The 12947-nt window shown below is 56.9% G+C and overlaps 1 protein-coding gene across 2 annotated transcripts; it reads right to left on the reverse strand.

The window, feature by feature from the left end:
* Positions 1-877: 877 nt before the first annotated feature.
* CDK5 (cyclin dependent kinase 5) lies at positions 878-10796 on the reverse strand. 2 transcript variants are annotated; one of them, XM_028750423.2, is made up of 12 exons: positions 10652-10796; positions 10118-10206; positions 8881-8948; positions 6320-6380; positions 5941-5997; positions 5699-5794; positions 5072-5146; positions 3891-3987; positions 3713-3782; positions 1966-2026; positions 1774-1854; positions 1185-1411 (listed from the first exon to the last, which is right to left on the reverse strand). In XM_028750423.2, the coding sequence occupies exons 1-12, from the start codon at positions 10686-10688 to the stop codon at positions 1325-1327; spliced, it is 879 nt and encodes a 292-aa protein (XP_028606256.1). In that variant the 5' UTR covers positions 10689-10796; the 3' UTR covers positions 1185-1324. The 2 variants fall into 2 exon arrangements, with proteins under 2 accessions (XP_028606255.2, XP_028606256.1); XM_028750422.2 differs by lacking the exons at positions 1966-2026; positions 3713-3782 and having other exon boundaries at positions 878-1411.
* Between the last annotated feature and the right edge of the window lie 2151 nt (positions 10797-12947).

Consider the following 12947-nt stretch of genomic DNA (forward strand, 5'->3'; position numbering starts at 1 on the left):
CCCCAGGAATGGGATCCACCGGATGTTTGTGAGATTATACACAGCAAGGAGGAAAGCTTCCCTCCCTCTCTTGTCACACGAAAACTCGTAGGAATCCCGTGAAGGTGGAAGATTCGGGAGAGAAAAGGCAGTCGCCCTCACACAACGGCAGAGTTAATCTGTGGAACTCCCTGCCACAGCAGGCAGGGATGCCCACCAAACCTGGAGGCCATTAGAAGAGGGTTGGACACCTTCATGGGGAATTTGTGGTGAGAGTCTGGCGCATCCAGTCCAGCCTCGTCTTCTCCCAGGGGCCACCCAGGGGCTCACGATGGGAAACCTGCAAGCGGGATTCGAACACAGGGGAAGCTCTCTCCTCCTTGGGTTTCCAGCAGCTGCAATGCACAGCATTTGCTCCTTCCAACTTTGGAGGCAGAGCACAGGCGAAGGGTGCTATAACAACAACATTAATGGTGGCTAGTCCATAGCCTTCTCCTTCTCCATGAATTTGTTCCATCGGCTTTTGAAGCCAAGTTGGTGGAGGATATGGCAATCAAAGGCTTCTGGCCCGGAGTTGGTCTTGTGTTCGAATCCTGCTCGCTGGTTTCCCAGAAGAGGCACCTGGTCTGTCTGAGAGCAGGAGGCTGGACCAGATGGGCCCCCTTTGGCCTGATCCTGTGCTCAGGCTCTTCTGACGTTTGTGTGGAACCTCCAGGGCCAGGGGCAGTCTATCTGGACCCCGAGGTTCTGAGAGTTGGTTGGCCAAGGCAAGAGCAGGATGACTGGAGCTGATGAGCCACCGGCCTGATCCAGCACAGCCCCTCTCCCCAATTAACGCTGCCCTGAGCCCCCCAGGCAGAGCACCCAAGGGTGACACTGGAGATGGGAGGGGGGGAGACACTGGAGATGGGAGGGGGGGAACACGCAGCCCCCTATTCTGGCTGCCCCTCCACTGGGGCCCCGGGAAGGAGGGGAGGGAGGCCCCCTGCCCAGAGAGTGGGGCTGGGGGGGGGGGGGTGTCGCGATACAGATGAGAGAAAGAAGGAGAAAGAGAAGAAGAGCTTTATAGGAGTCATCAGAGAGTCACAGGGTGAGACAGATGTCCGAGTCCTCCAGGGCTGCTCAGGGCCCCCACTAGAGGGTGCTGGGGGGCAGGCAAAGGGGGCGGGAAGGGAAGAGGGGGGAACCAGGCCAGCCCCCCCCGCCCCAATATCCCAAATGGTCCCGTGAGGATTGCAGCACCAGCAGTTCCAGCAGAGGGACTGGTACACTGGCGGGGGGTGGGGGGAGGCTGCATGCACCCCCCACCCTTTGGCCACACCAGACACACGCAGACGCCGGCCCCTTAGGGGGGGCAGAAGTCCGTGAAGTAGGGGTGCTGGAGGGCATCCTCTGCCGAGATCCGGTGCACCGGGTTGCACTTCAGCAGGTTCTGGGGAGGCAAAGAAAGGGGGGGGAGCTCACAGAGTCATGGCACCCCCAGAGGTCATCCATTCCAGCCCCCTGCAAGGTGGGAATCTCGGCTGAAGGATCCCCGAGGGACAGCCGCCCAACTACTGTGGAAAGCCCTAGAGGGAAGGAGAGGCCGGCGCCACCCTCTGAGGAATCGTGGAATTGGAAAGGGGCCCCCAAAGGTCACCCAGCCCAACCCCCTCAAAGTGGGAGCTCAAGGATCCCCGATGGAGGGGCCTTGGCAGAAAAACCTGCAAGGAAGGTGAACAGAGATGCCGGTGGGAGAGACCCCCTTCCAGCCCCCTGCAGGGAGCTGCCTCATGGGGGGGGAGAAATACTCACCTGGAGCAGGTCCCGCCCGGTCGTGTTCAGCTTGGGCACCACGTTGACAAGGGAAGTCGTCGCAGGATACATGGGGTATGGCTGGGGGGGGGGGAGAGAAGGTGGGTGAGGTGTGCAAGGGGTGTGTGGACCCCCACCCAGGAGGGCGATGGAGCAGGGGTCTCATTCTGGGGGAGGGAAGGGTCTTCTCACCTTGTAGTCTGGGAGTTTGGTCATCCCCGGCCACTGCTCCTCGGTCGGGGTCCCCAGCAGCGTGGAGGGAGAGTTAAGGACCCCTTGACAACTGGGAGACCCCTCTGCATCTCCCCCCATCCAACTCAGCCATGTACCCCTCCCAACACCCCCACAGAATGGTAGAACTGGAAGGGACCCAGGGGTCATCTAGTCCAACCCGCTGCAGAGCAGGAACCTCAGCACAAAGGCCTGCGTGTCCAGCACTCTGCGCTTGCTCAAAGGAAAGGAAGAGGGGCGGGGCTTCTGTTTGACACCTGTCCCAGATGGGAGGAGGCTGTAGGGGGACTAGATGACCCTTGGAGACCCTCCCAACTGCACAATTCTGCGAAACCCTCCCCTGCTTGCTCCTGCAGCCAAGAAACAGGCGCCCAGGGCAAGAGGGCTGGATCCACACCTTCTCCACCCCCCACCCCAATAGAGCCACACGTCCCCAGCTGGCCAATCACAGCTTTCCCATTTCCTTTTTCCTTTCCTTTCCTTTCATCCCTCGTAGCCAAGTAAGATGGTCTTCCACGAACACGGTTTTAACAATAAGTCCATAAGTGACTGTGGAGGCCAATTCTGGACCCACACGTCCTTCCACAGTGGGGACATTGGTTTCCGGGCAGGAGTGGTTCATGGTGAGGATTGGCCAAGCGTGCCTTCCTCTTGGCACCTTTCTCCCTTTTGTCCTGAGTTCGAGTGTCTTCAAAGCCCATGACACCTTTGGCAAAGGCTGTTCTCCAACTGGAGCGCTCACAGGCCAGTGTTTCCCACTTGTCGGTGTTTATACTACTTTTTTTTAGATTTGCCTTGAGTCTTTAAACCTCTTATGTTGACCACCAGCATTATGCTTTCCATTTTTAAGTTCGGGAAAGAGGAGTTGCTTTGGAAGACAATAGCCAGGCATCCGCACAACATGACCTGTCCAACAAAGTTGATGTTGAAGAATCATTGCTTTGACATTGGTGATCTTTGCTTCTTCCAGTACACTGGCATTAGTTTGCCTGTCTTCCCAAGTGATGTGTAACATTTTCAAAGACACCGTTGATGGAATCTTTCAAGGAGTTGGAGATGGCGTTTATAAGTGGCCCATGTTTCACAAGCAGACAGCAAGGTTGGTAGTACAATAGCTTTGTAAACAAGCATTTGGGTTTCCCTGCGAATGTCCCAGTCCTCAAACACTCTGCACTTCAGTCGGGAGAAAGCCGCACTCGCAGAGTTCAGGTGATGCTGGATTTTGGCATCAATGTTGGCCCTTGTGGAAAGGTATCTGCCCAGGTGGGAGAAGTGATCGACATTTTCCAACGTAACATCATTGAGTTGGATTTGTGGCGCTGCAGAGGGGATATTTTGTACTTGTAGGTGCAGCATTTGGTTTTTTGGATGTTGAGCAATAGGCCAAGCTTTTTGTAAGCTTCTGCAAAGATATTTAGGATGGTTTGGAGGTCATCCTCTGAGCGTGCGCACACCGCATTGCCCTCCGCATACTGAAGCTCTAGGACGGAAGTTACGGTAACCTCACTCTTTGCTTTCAGCCTGCACAGATTGAAGAGCTTCCCATCTGTTCCATATGTGATTTCTACTACGGTGGGGAATTTCCCTAATCATAGACCCATAGAATCAGAGTTGGAGGGGATCCCCAGGGGTCATCTAGTCCAACCCCCTGAATTCAGTCCCAACTGGCCCCCCTCCACCCCCTTGCAATGCCCAGCGCCAAGGATATCGGAAGATCCGCTTCAGCTGGTCATCCACGTCATTTCCTGGGAAGAGGGGGCGCCCAGCATTGGCCAGCTCTGGGTTGTTGGGGGGGGGGGCAGAGAGAGAGAGGAAGAGGTCAGTAGCACCCCAGAGCCCTTGCCCACCCCTCTGCCCACCTCCAGTGCCAAAGCACCCCCCCTTACCTGCAAAGATACAGCCAGCAGACCACATGTCTATGGAGGTGGAGTAGAGTTTGGCCCCGAAGAGGACGTCCGGGGGGCGGTACCAGAGCGTCACCACCTGTGGGGCAGCAGGGAGAATTAAAGGATTGGAAGGGACCCCCAAGTGACATTTAGTCCAACCCCCTGCAATGCAGGAATCTGGGGTGGAAGGAAAATCAGAGAAGACTGGGAGCGGCCGCTGAGACCACATAACACCAGTCTTGAAAGATCTACATTGGTTCCCAGTACGTTTCTGAGCACAATTCAAAGTATTGGTGCTGAACTTGAAAGCCTTAAACGGCCTCAAAGGCCCAGTAGACCTGAAGGAGCATCTCCACCCCCATTGTTCAGCCCGGACACTGAGGTCCAGCGCCGAGGGCCTTCTGGTGGTTCCCTCCCTACAAGAAGTGAGGTTGCAGGGAACCAGGCCTTCTTGGTGGTGACGCCCGCCCTGTGGAACGCCCTCCTATCAGATGTCAAGGAAATGAACAACTACCTGACTTTTAGAAGACATATGAAGGCAGCCCTGTTTAGGGAAACTTTTAATATCTAAGGACTATTGTATTTTAATATTTTGTTGGAAGCCGCCCAGAGTGGCTGGGGAAACCCAGACAGGTGGGCGGGTTATAAATAATAAATTATTATTATTATTATTATTATTATTATTATTAGGCTGTAGGTTAATTGGTTTCTGCTGGCTGGGTTGGGGAATAAAGACCAGAGCCATACCTTCCAACATTTCTCTGATGAAAATAGGGACGTCCCATTCCCTAATAATATTTTTACTATTTATACCCCACACGTCTTACCAGGTTTCTCCAGCCACTCTGAGCGTCTTCCAACACATATAAAAACATTAAACATGAAATAAATTTCCCTGTACAGGATTGCCTTCAGATGGCTTGGGGGTCAGATAACTCCATCCCCTCCAACATTTCTCCAATGAAAACATGGGCGTCCTAAGGGAAAGTGGGACATTCTGGGATCAGATCAGAAACCGGGACGGCTTCTCTAAATCAGGGACGTCCCTGGAAAAGAAGGACAATTGGAGGCTCTGCAGAGCGAGTGGCCCAGAGGAGGGGCGAGGAAGGGAGCCAAGGGGGCAGGTCCTGCAGTTCCCTGTGCCAACGGACGGGCACTGCCCGCCCAGCCCTGCTCCTCACCTCGGCCGAGTAGCAGCGCACGGGGATCCCAAAGGCCCTCGCCAGCCCAAAGTCTGCCAGCTTCAGCTCCCCGTTCTGTTGGCAAAGGCAGGTGGTCAGCGGAGGAAAAAGAGCCAGCCCAGGGGCAACGTTGCCCACACCCCAGGGAAGGAAGGGGAAATCCCCATGGCGTCCACACTGACAATGTTCCCTAGACCTGGAGACTCCCTGGAAGTCCCTTGCAGCTTGACGCCCCACCCCCCCACGCTGTGTACACTGACACCCCCCTAAATCACGTGGGATCGTGGGCAGATCTGGCCCCTTCGCTGCTCATCCCAAACCTCCTATTTTTTATGAGCACATTAGAAAGCACCAATCCTGGGTCTTTTTGATTTCTTCCCTTGGGAGAAGTGGGAAGGGACCCCAGGGGGTCATCTAGCCCAACCCCCTGCCGTGCAGGGAAAACAGCTAAGGTGGCAACCCATAATAAGCAGACCGAGGGAGTCTTTGGGCAATCCAAGGGCACAGCCCCTCCCAGGTCTCCCCCATCTCTGGAAAGGTGAAACAGGCAGGTCTTTGCAGGAGCCACACTGGGTCTTGGCCCCCTAAACTCCCCCTGCCTGCCCAATGTGGCCCCCCAGCACTCACCCGGTTGATCAGGAGGTTCTGGGGCTTGAGGTCCCTGTGCAGGACGTTCCGGCTGTGGCAGAACCCCAAACCTTTCAGCAGCTGGTACATGAAGGACTGCGGAGAGAGTGGGGGGGAGGCTGGCGTGAGGACCCCAAGCCTGGCCACGGGGGATGGGCAAAGCACCAGCTGGCCCCCCCCATGACGCCTGTCCCCACGCCTCCACCCAGCCCCTCGCCAGGGCCACCCTGTGCCCTCCTCACCTTAACAATCTCGGGGTCCAGATCCCCATTGCAGCTGTCGAAGTACTTCTTCAGGTCCTGGGGGGAGCAGAAAGCAGGCGGGGGAGGCAGGGGGTCAGCAGCAGGGCCAGGAGACCCCCAAAGAGGCTGGTCTCCCAGGAAGAGGCACCCCCAAATTTTCAGGATGCAGAGGGGACCCCCAGATCCAGCTCCCCTTACTGCCTCTCTCTCACCACACAGGAGAACCGAGGGAGAGCCCCGCAGGATCCTGCCCCCTGCTCCTGCCTGTGGGCTTCCCTGGGGGGCACCTGGCCGTCCACTGTGGGAACAGGACAGAGCCAGCCCTGCAGGGCTCTTCCTGCACAATCTGAGCACAGCCACCCGCTCCTTCCCTCCTTACCTGGTCACAGAACTCAAAGACCAGAGTGAGCTTCTTGTCGCTGTGGAGGACGTCGTGCAGCCTGGGGGGGGGCAGAGAAAACAGGGGCTCCAGTGAATGGTGCAAGCTCAGCCCACTCACTTACTCTCAGCCTGACCTACCTCACAGGATTGTTGTGGGGGGTTAAATGAGGAGGGGGGAAAGAACCACAGACACCACCTGCAGCTGCTTGGATGAAAAGGGTGGGGAATAAATGCAGGATGGGAGACACCTGGCTCGTTCTTGTTTGTTGTTTAGTTGTGTCCGCCTCTTCGTGACCCCCTGGACCAGAGCACGCCAGGCACTCCTGTCTTCCATTGCCTCCCGCAAGTTGGTCAGACTCATGCTGGCAGCTTCAAGAACACTCTCCAACCATCTCGTCCTCCATCGTCCCCTTCTCCTTGTGCCCCCCATCTTTCCCAACATCAGGGTCTTTTCCAGGGAGTCTTCTCTTCTCATGAGGTGGCCAAAGTCTTGGAGCCTCAGCTTCAGGATCTGTCCTTCCAGTGAGCACTCAGGGCTGATTTCCTTCAGATTGGAAAGCATTGATCTTCTTGCAGTCCATGGGACTCTCAAGAGTCTCCTCCAGCACCAGAAATCAAAAGCATCCATTCTTCGGCGATCAGCCTTCTTTATGGTCCAGCTCTCACCTCCATACATCACTACTGGGAAAACCATACCTTTAACTATACGGACCTTGACACCTGGCTTTCCACCTGTGGAAAGGATCTAGGGGTCTTGGTGGACCACAAGCTTAACATGAGTCCACAGATGCAGCAGTAAAAAAAGCTAACGCTATTCTAAGCTGCATCAACAGAGGTCTAGTGTCCAGATCAAGGGAAGTAATAATACCACTCTATTCTGCATTGATCAGACCACACCTGGAATCCTGTGTCCAGTCCTGGGCACCACAGTTTAAGAAGGATGTTGACAAGCTGGAATGTGGGCAGAGGAGGGCAACCAAGGTGATCAAGGGTTTGGAAACTAAGCCTGATGAGGAGTGGTTGAAGGAGCTGGGGATGTTTAGCCTGGAAAAGAGGAGACTGAGAGGAGGTCTGAGAACCATCTTCAAATATCTCAAGGGCTGTCACAAGGAAGATGGAGCGAGCTTGTTTTCTCCTGCTCTGGAGGGTAGGACTCGAACCCATGGCTTCAAGTTGCAGGAAAGGAGATTCTGACTAGACATACAGAAAAACTTTCTGACAGTCAGAGCTGTTTGACAGGGGAATGGTCTCCCTGGGGAAGTGGTGGACTCTCCTTCCTTGGAGGTTCCTAAGCACCTGTCCTCATGGAGGCTTCAGCTGAGAGTCCTGCCTTGCAGGGGGTGGACTAGATGACCCCTGGAGTCCCTTCCAACAATTCAATGCTTCTCTTTGTGACTGGCGTAAGTGACACAGGCAGGATTCCATGTGGGATATAGGTGGGAAATGATCAGCTTCACCCCTCTAAGAGATGCAGCCGGGGTCTCAGGCCCCTCGTTCGCCCCCCACCCACCCACAGACCCACCCAGAGCTTCAAGCCCAGAGTTGAGTCAGCCCTGGAAGCTGAGCCCAGAGTGAGGGAGCACCCCAGGGGGTGGATTCTTTCAGAGCCAGTGTGGTGCAATGGTTAGAGCATTTTACTGGGACCCCAGGGTTCAGATCCCCTCACTCAGCCATGAAGCTCAGTGGGTCACTTGGGGGGCCAGCCCCTCTCTCTCAGACTAACCTACCCCACAGGGTTGTTTTGGGGATAACTGTATTTTTTGCTCCATAAGACGCACTGTTTTCTTCCTAAAAAGTAAGGGGAAATGTCTGTGCGTCTTATGGAGCGAATGTGTGGTCCCTGGTGCTGAATTGCTCAGGGGAGAAAAGCATATCATGCTCTTTGTTTTGAAAGAGGGAAGGGGGTGTTGAAACAAAGCAGCTGATCAGCAAGCGATTGGAAGGGAGATAAGGGACGCTAGCAAGAAAGGAGGCTGCCTGGGAGGGGGGAGGGAAAGGCAGAAAACTTGCAAGGAGAGGAGTCAGGAAGACTAAATCAATGAGGAGAGAAGAAAAGGAGGAGCAAAAAACTGCTAAGGAAAAGACACTAAGGCAAACAAGAGGGAAGGGGGTGTTGAAAGGAAGCAGCTGAGCAGCTGGTCAGCAAGCGATCGCGAGGGAGATAAGGGACTCTAGAGATAAAGGAGGCTGCCTGGGAAAGGGGAGGTAAAAGCCCACGGATCCTCAGGACTTTTGCACTGGGCTACCCCAAACTCACCGTCAAATCACATGTCTGTGGCCACAGCATGAACCACAAAAATCATACATCCACTGTTTAGTTCAGAATATTATTTTTCTTGTTTTCCTCCTCTAAAAACTAGGTGCGTCTTATAGTCAGGTGCATCTTACAGAGCGAAAAATACAGTAAATGAGCAGGAGATCCCTTTTGCACCACCCTGAGCTTTTGGGAGAGGAAAAGGTGGTCTTTAAGTGCAAGGAATAAGCTCTGAAACGGCCCCCTGCCCTTCTTCACCCCACGACGTGTCCCAAAGCTGAGCCTCAGCCCCCCAAGCGGCTCACCTGACGATGTTCTTGTGCTTCAACTCCTTCAGGAGGCAGATCTCCCGCAGGGCAGAGCTGGGGACCCCCTGAAAGAGGAGGAGGAGGAGAGAGGGGAAAGGGTCAGGGGGCCACTGCCGGCCTCAACCCCCACCCCCAATTCATTCACAATGGGCAAGCAAGCGGGCGGGGGGGGGGGGGAGGACTCGCTGGAAGACAGGGAATCCCTCCACCCACCAGAAGTGGCTAAGGAACATCTTACTTCCCTTTCCTATGGATCCCAACCAGGGGAGTTTGGGAACTAACAAGGGAACAGGGAACTCTTCTCAGAAACCTGCCCCACACCTGGGAGGGCGAGGCTGCTCTGCCCAGGGCAATGTGTGTGGGGTCGCCTGTCAAACAGCAGCAGGCTCTGCCCCCCCAGCCCCACCCCAACATCCTTTCTGGTGAGCATTTGGGATGCTATTGGGGTGCTCAAACGTGACCCCCAAGCCCAGTGCTGTTTGCCTTCTTGGTGGTGGCACCCGCCCTGTGGAACTCCCTCCCACCAGATGTCAAAGAGAACAACAACTGCCAGACTTTTAGAAGATATCTGAAGGCAGCCCTCTTTCGGGAAGCTTTTAATATTTGATGGACTATTGTATTTTAATATTGTGTTGGAAGCCGCCCAGAGTGGCTGGGGAAACCCAGCCAGATGGGTGGGGTATAAATAAATTATTATTATTACTGCTCCTGCAAATATTCGGGGGTTCTGCTTCCTTTCCAGTCAAGGAACTTCTTGCAACTTACTGCAAATGCTCCGTTTTATTCTCCCTTGCCCCCCCCCCCCCCGCTGTCATTGGGCTAAGGGGCAAAGCACCACCCAACCACCAGCAAAGCAGAAGGATGTGCGGACAGCCCAGGCTAAACCCACCGCGGAGGCCCTATTATTGCAGAATGCCGCTGCCCAGGAGGGGGTCCCTTAGCATGCAAATCCCAGGAGTCGGGGGCGCTTTGCACCTGCCCAGCACCCCACTCTCCTTTCAGGGGGGGAGAGCAGCTGCTCGGCATGCAGAAGGACCGAGGCGCCGTCCCCCCCCCCCGGCAGCACCTGCAAGGAGGGCGCAGAGCATCCCCTGCCGAAGAGGATGCGGGACTACAACTCCCACAATCCCCCGCTCTTGTCCAGGCGGGCCGGGGATGATGGGAGCTGTGGTCCCGGCTTCCAGGGGCGGCGCAGGCGAGCCGGAGCGGGGGGGGGGGTCGCGGGGGTCCCCACCTCGTCGTCGTCGTCCAGCCGCACCCTCTTCAGCGCCACGATCTCGTGCGTCTCCCGGTTCTTGGCCTTGAACACCGTCCCGTAGGTGCCTTTTGTGGGGGGGGGGGGGGGGGTTGGAAGAAACACAAAAGGGGCTCGCTGATTCCTGGGGCCAAGCGCTTTGCAGGCCCCCCCCACCCCAGCCCTGCAGAGGAGCCCCCCCCCGGCCAGGACGGGGGCGCAGCTGCCACGCCTTCCTGCCGCCGGACCCCCAGCCTGCACCAGACACCCCCCCCCCAATTTCCTCCAGGGTTTTTTTCCGGGGGGGGGGCTGCATTGCATGGATGCAGAGACCGCCACCGCTCAAAGCAGTCCTCTCCTCGCCCCACCCGGCACCAGCAGCACAGATCGCGGGGTGGGGGGGGGGGGGTAGAAGCAGCCCCCCACCCAAACCTCCAAGGAGAAGCCCCCAGCATCGCCATCTCCTGCTCCCGGTTGCAGGCCCCCACCTTCCCGCTTGCATGCATGCATATCCCCCCCCGCGCAATTGCGCACCCTCTCCGATCTTCTCCAGCTTCTCGTATTTCTGCATGGCTCTCCGTCTGGGACCCCGGCGGGGCTGGAGGCAGCCGCCCTCCTTCCTCTCCCGGCCGGGCTGGGACTACAGCTCCCAGAATCCCCCCCTGCAAGCGCGCGCCCGCGCCTCCCCGCTCGTGCCCGCAGACGGACTGCAGTTCCCGGCTGGCGCCGCTCCGTGCGCAAGAGCGCGGGCAGAAAGGCGCGCCCGGGGCTGCAGGGGGGAGTCTGCAGAAGCGCCGGCTTGGAAGGGACCCCCGGGGGTCATCTAGTCCAACCCGCTGCTTCGGACAGCAGGAGGGGGCAAGCGCAAGAGCAGGTGCCATCCTGCGCCGGGCAGCAGCGACTGTGGCTCAGGAGCGGGAAGAGAGTGCCTCTAGGCGTGGGCAAAGTGCCTTCGCGTGGCTGCTGGGCAAAGCTGGACAGCCTTGCCCAACCGGGCGCCCTCCCCCTGCTGCAGATTCCCAACTCCAGGGATGGGATGGCGGCTGGAGCCCAGCTACCAGGAGGGCACCTGGCGCCCCACCCGCTGGGCCGGTGGTGATCGAGGGGTGGGTGAAAAGGCTCCGCACTCTGCACATGCTCTGGAGCGGCCCTTCGCTGTGCATTGTCATTGTTTCTGGGTTTAAGCGTTTGGTCTTTTCCCCGGGGGTTCCAGGTAGGGGGAAGCTGCCAGGTAACCCGGGGCAGGTGTTTCCTGGGGCAGGTGAGAGGATGAGAGTGGATGCTTCTTCTCCCTCTCCAAGCATCCTCAGCCGCCTGCCCTTGGCACCCAGCTGAACTGGGCACGCAGCTTCACCACCTCTGCTTGGCACGAGGAGCTGCTGCCAAGGGGGCCGGGGGGTGTGTAATCTGAAGTTTTTACATGGATGATTATTCCTGTCGTTGGCATAATTTGATGCCCAGGGATGCTGAGCTGGTTGAAAGTCTTTCTCTTGACCCCAAATGAATGCCCTTCTCTTGCTGTGCGCCCGGGAGGGAGAGGAGGGTGAGCTGAGGGCGCACGGCTTGGCAAGGGTTAAGAGGAACGGAGCTGCCTTCCTAGAGGGGACAGGAAGTCAAGGCGGGGTGGGGGGGGGTCAGGTCCTCCAAAGCAACAGCCCCTCCCTCCCAGCCAAGTCCCTTTTTTGCAAAGGGGGGGGGGGCGTTGGTTTGTCTCCTCTGCAAAGGAGGCGCCTCCTGGGATCCGGTGAGTCTTGTCTCTGCTCCCCCCTTGGGTGCATTGGGGAGAAGGGAGGGGGGTCCCTGGGGAAGATGCAAGGCCAGGGGGGGGCGTCCATCTCATGCAGGGGGAGACCCCCCCCAAGTCAGGGAGCAGCAGATCTGCAGCAGATCGGCCAGCCTCGTCTTCCTGGGAACGGAGAAAGAGGCTGCTTCTGGCCCTTTGGGGAGGGATCTTGGGGGGGGGGGGCGAAATAACGGCAGGCAAAGGAAGCCCATTCAGAAATAGGCTGGGGAAACTCAGCCAGATGGGCGGGGTATAAATAAATTATTATTATTATTATTATTATTATTATTATTATTATTATTATTATTATTAATTGGCATCTGTCACGTTTATGAACGGCATTTGAAGCCGGAGAGAAACAGCTGGACATAAAATATATGCAAGAATAAAAAACCCCTGTGCAGTCAGTCGAGAAAGGCTGTTGGAAGATGGAGAACAGAAAGAGCTTCTTCCTTTAGGGCAGAGTTAAACCTTTGGAACTCCCTCCCACCGGAGGCAGGGAGATGGAGGGGGAAAGGGCGACTTGGGGGTCTGTTAGGCACAAGGGCCAGGCTCTGCCAGGGGCTGGGAAGGAAGCGCGGGGGGAGAGGGGGGCTCTTGCACTCCAGTCCTGTGGGGGGGCTTCCCAGAAGAGGCCCCTGTAAGAACAGGAGGGGCACTCAAGAGGGGGGCCCTTTGGCCTGATCCTGCAGGGCTCATGTTCTGATGCTGAGTTCCTCTGGTTGCAAGCAAACCCTCCCTTGTCCTCCAGTTAGAAGGAAGGCTTTCCCCACCACCCGTTCATCAGGCAGGGGTCTTATCCAGACTCCTGGGTGACCCAGGTGCAGCCTCTGAGGTGTCCAAATGATCTTCTGAGACTGACCAGGAAGCCCTGAACAGAGAACCACCAGAGGTCTCCGCACCCAAGGAATCCAAGCCCTGCTGGGAAGGGAGGGAAACTTGGGAGGGATGGGGGTGAAAGGGGCAGCCCCCCCCTCCCAGTGCTGAGAGTTACTGGGAGACCCTCTTCCCACCAGCTGTAATTCCTGAGTTCCCTGGCAAGGAGGA

Source organism: Podarcis muralis, chromosome 12 (genome assembly GCF_964188315.1).
Source record: "Podarcis muralis chromosome 12, rPodMur119.hap1.1, whole genome shotgun sequence".
NCBI classification, from domain to species: Eukaryota; Metazoa; Chordata; class Lepidosauria; order Squamata; family Lacertidae; genus Podarcis; species Podarcis muralis.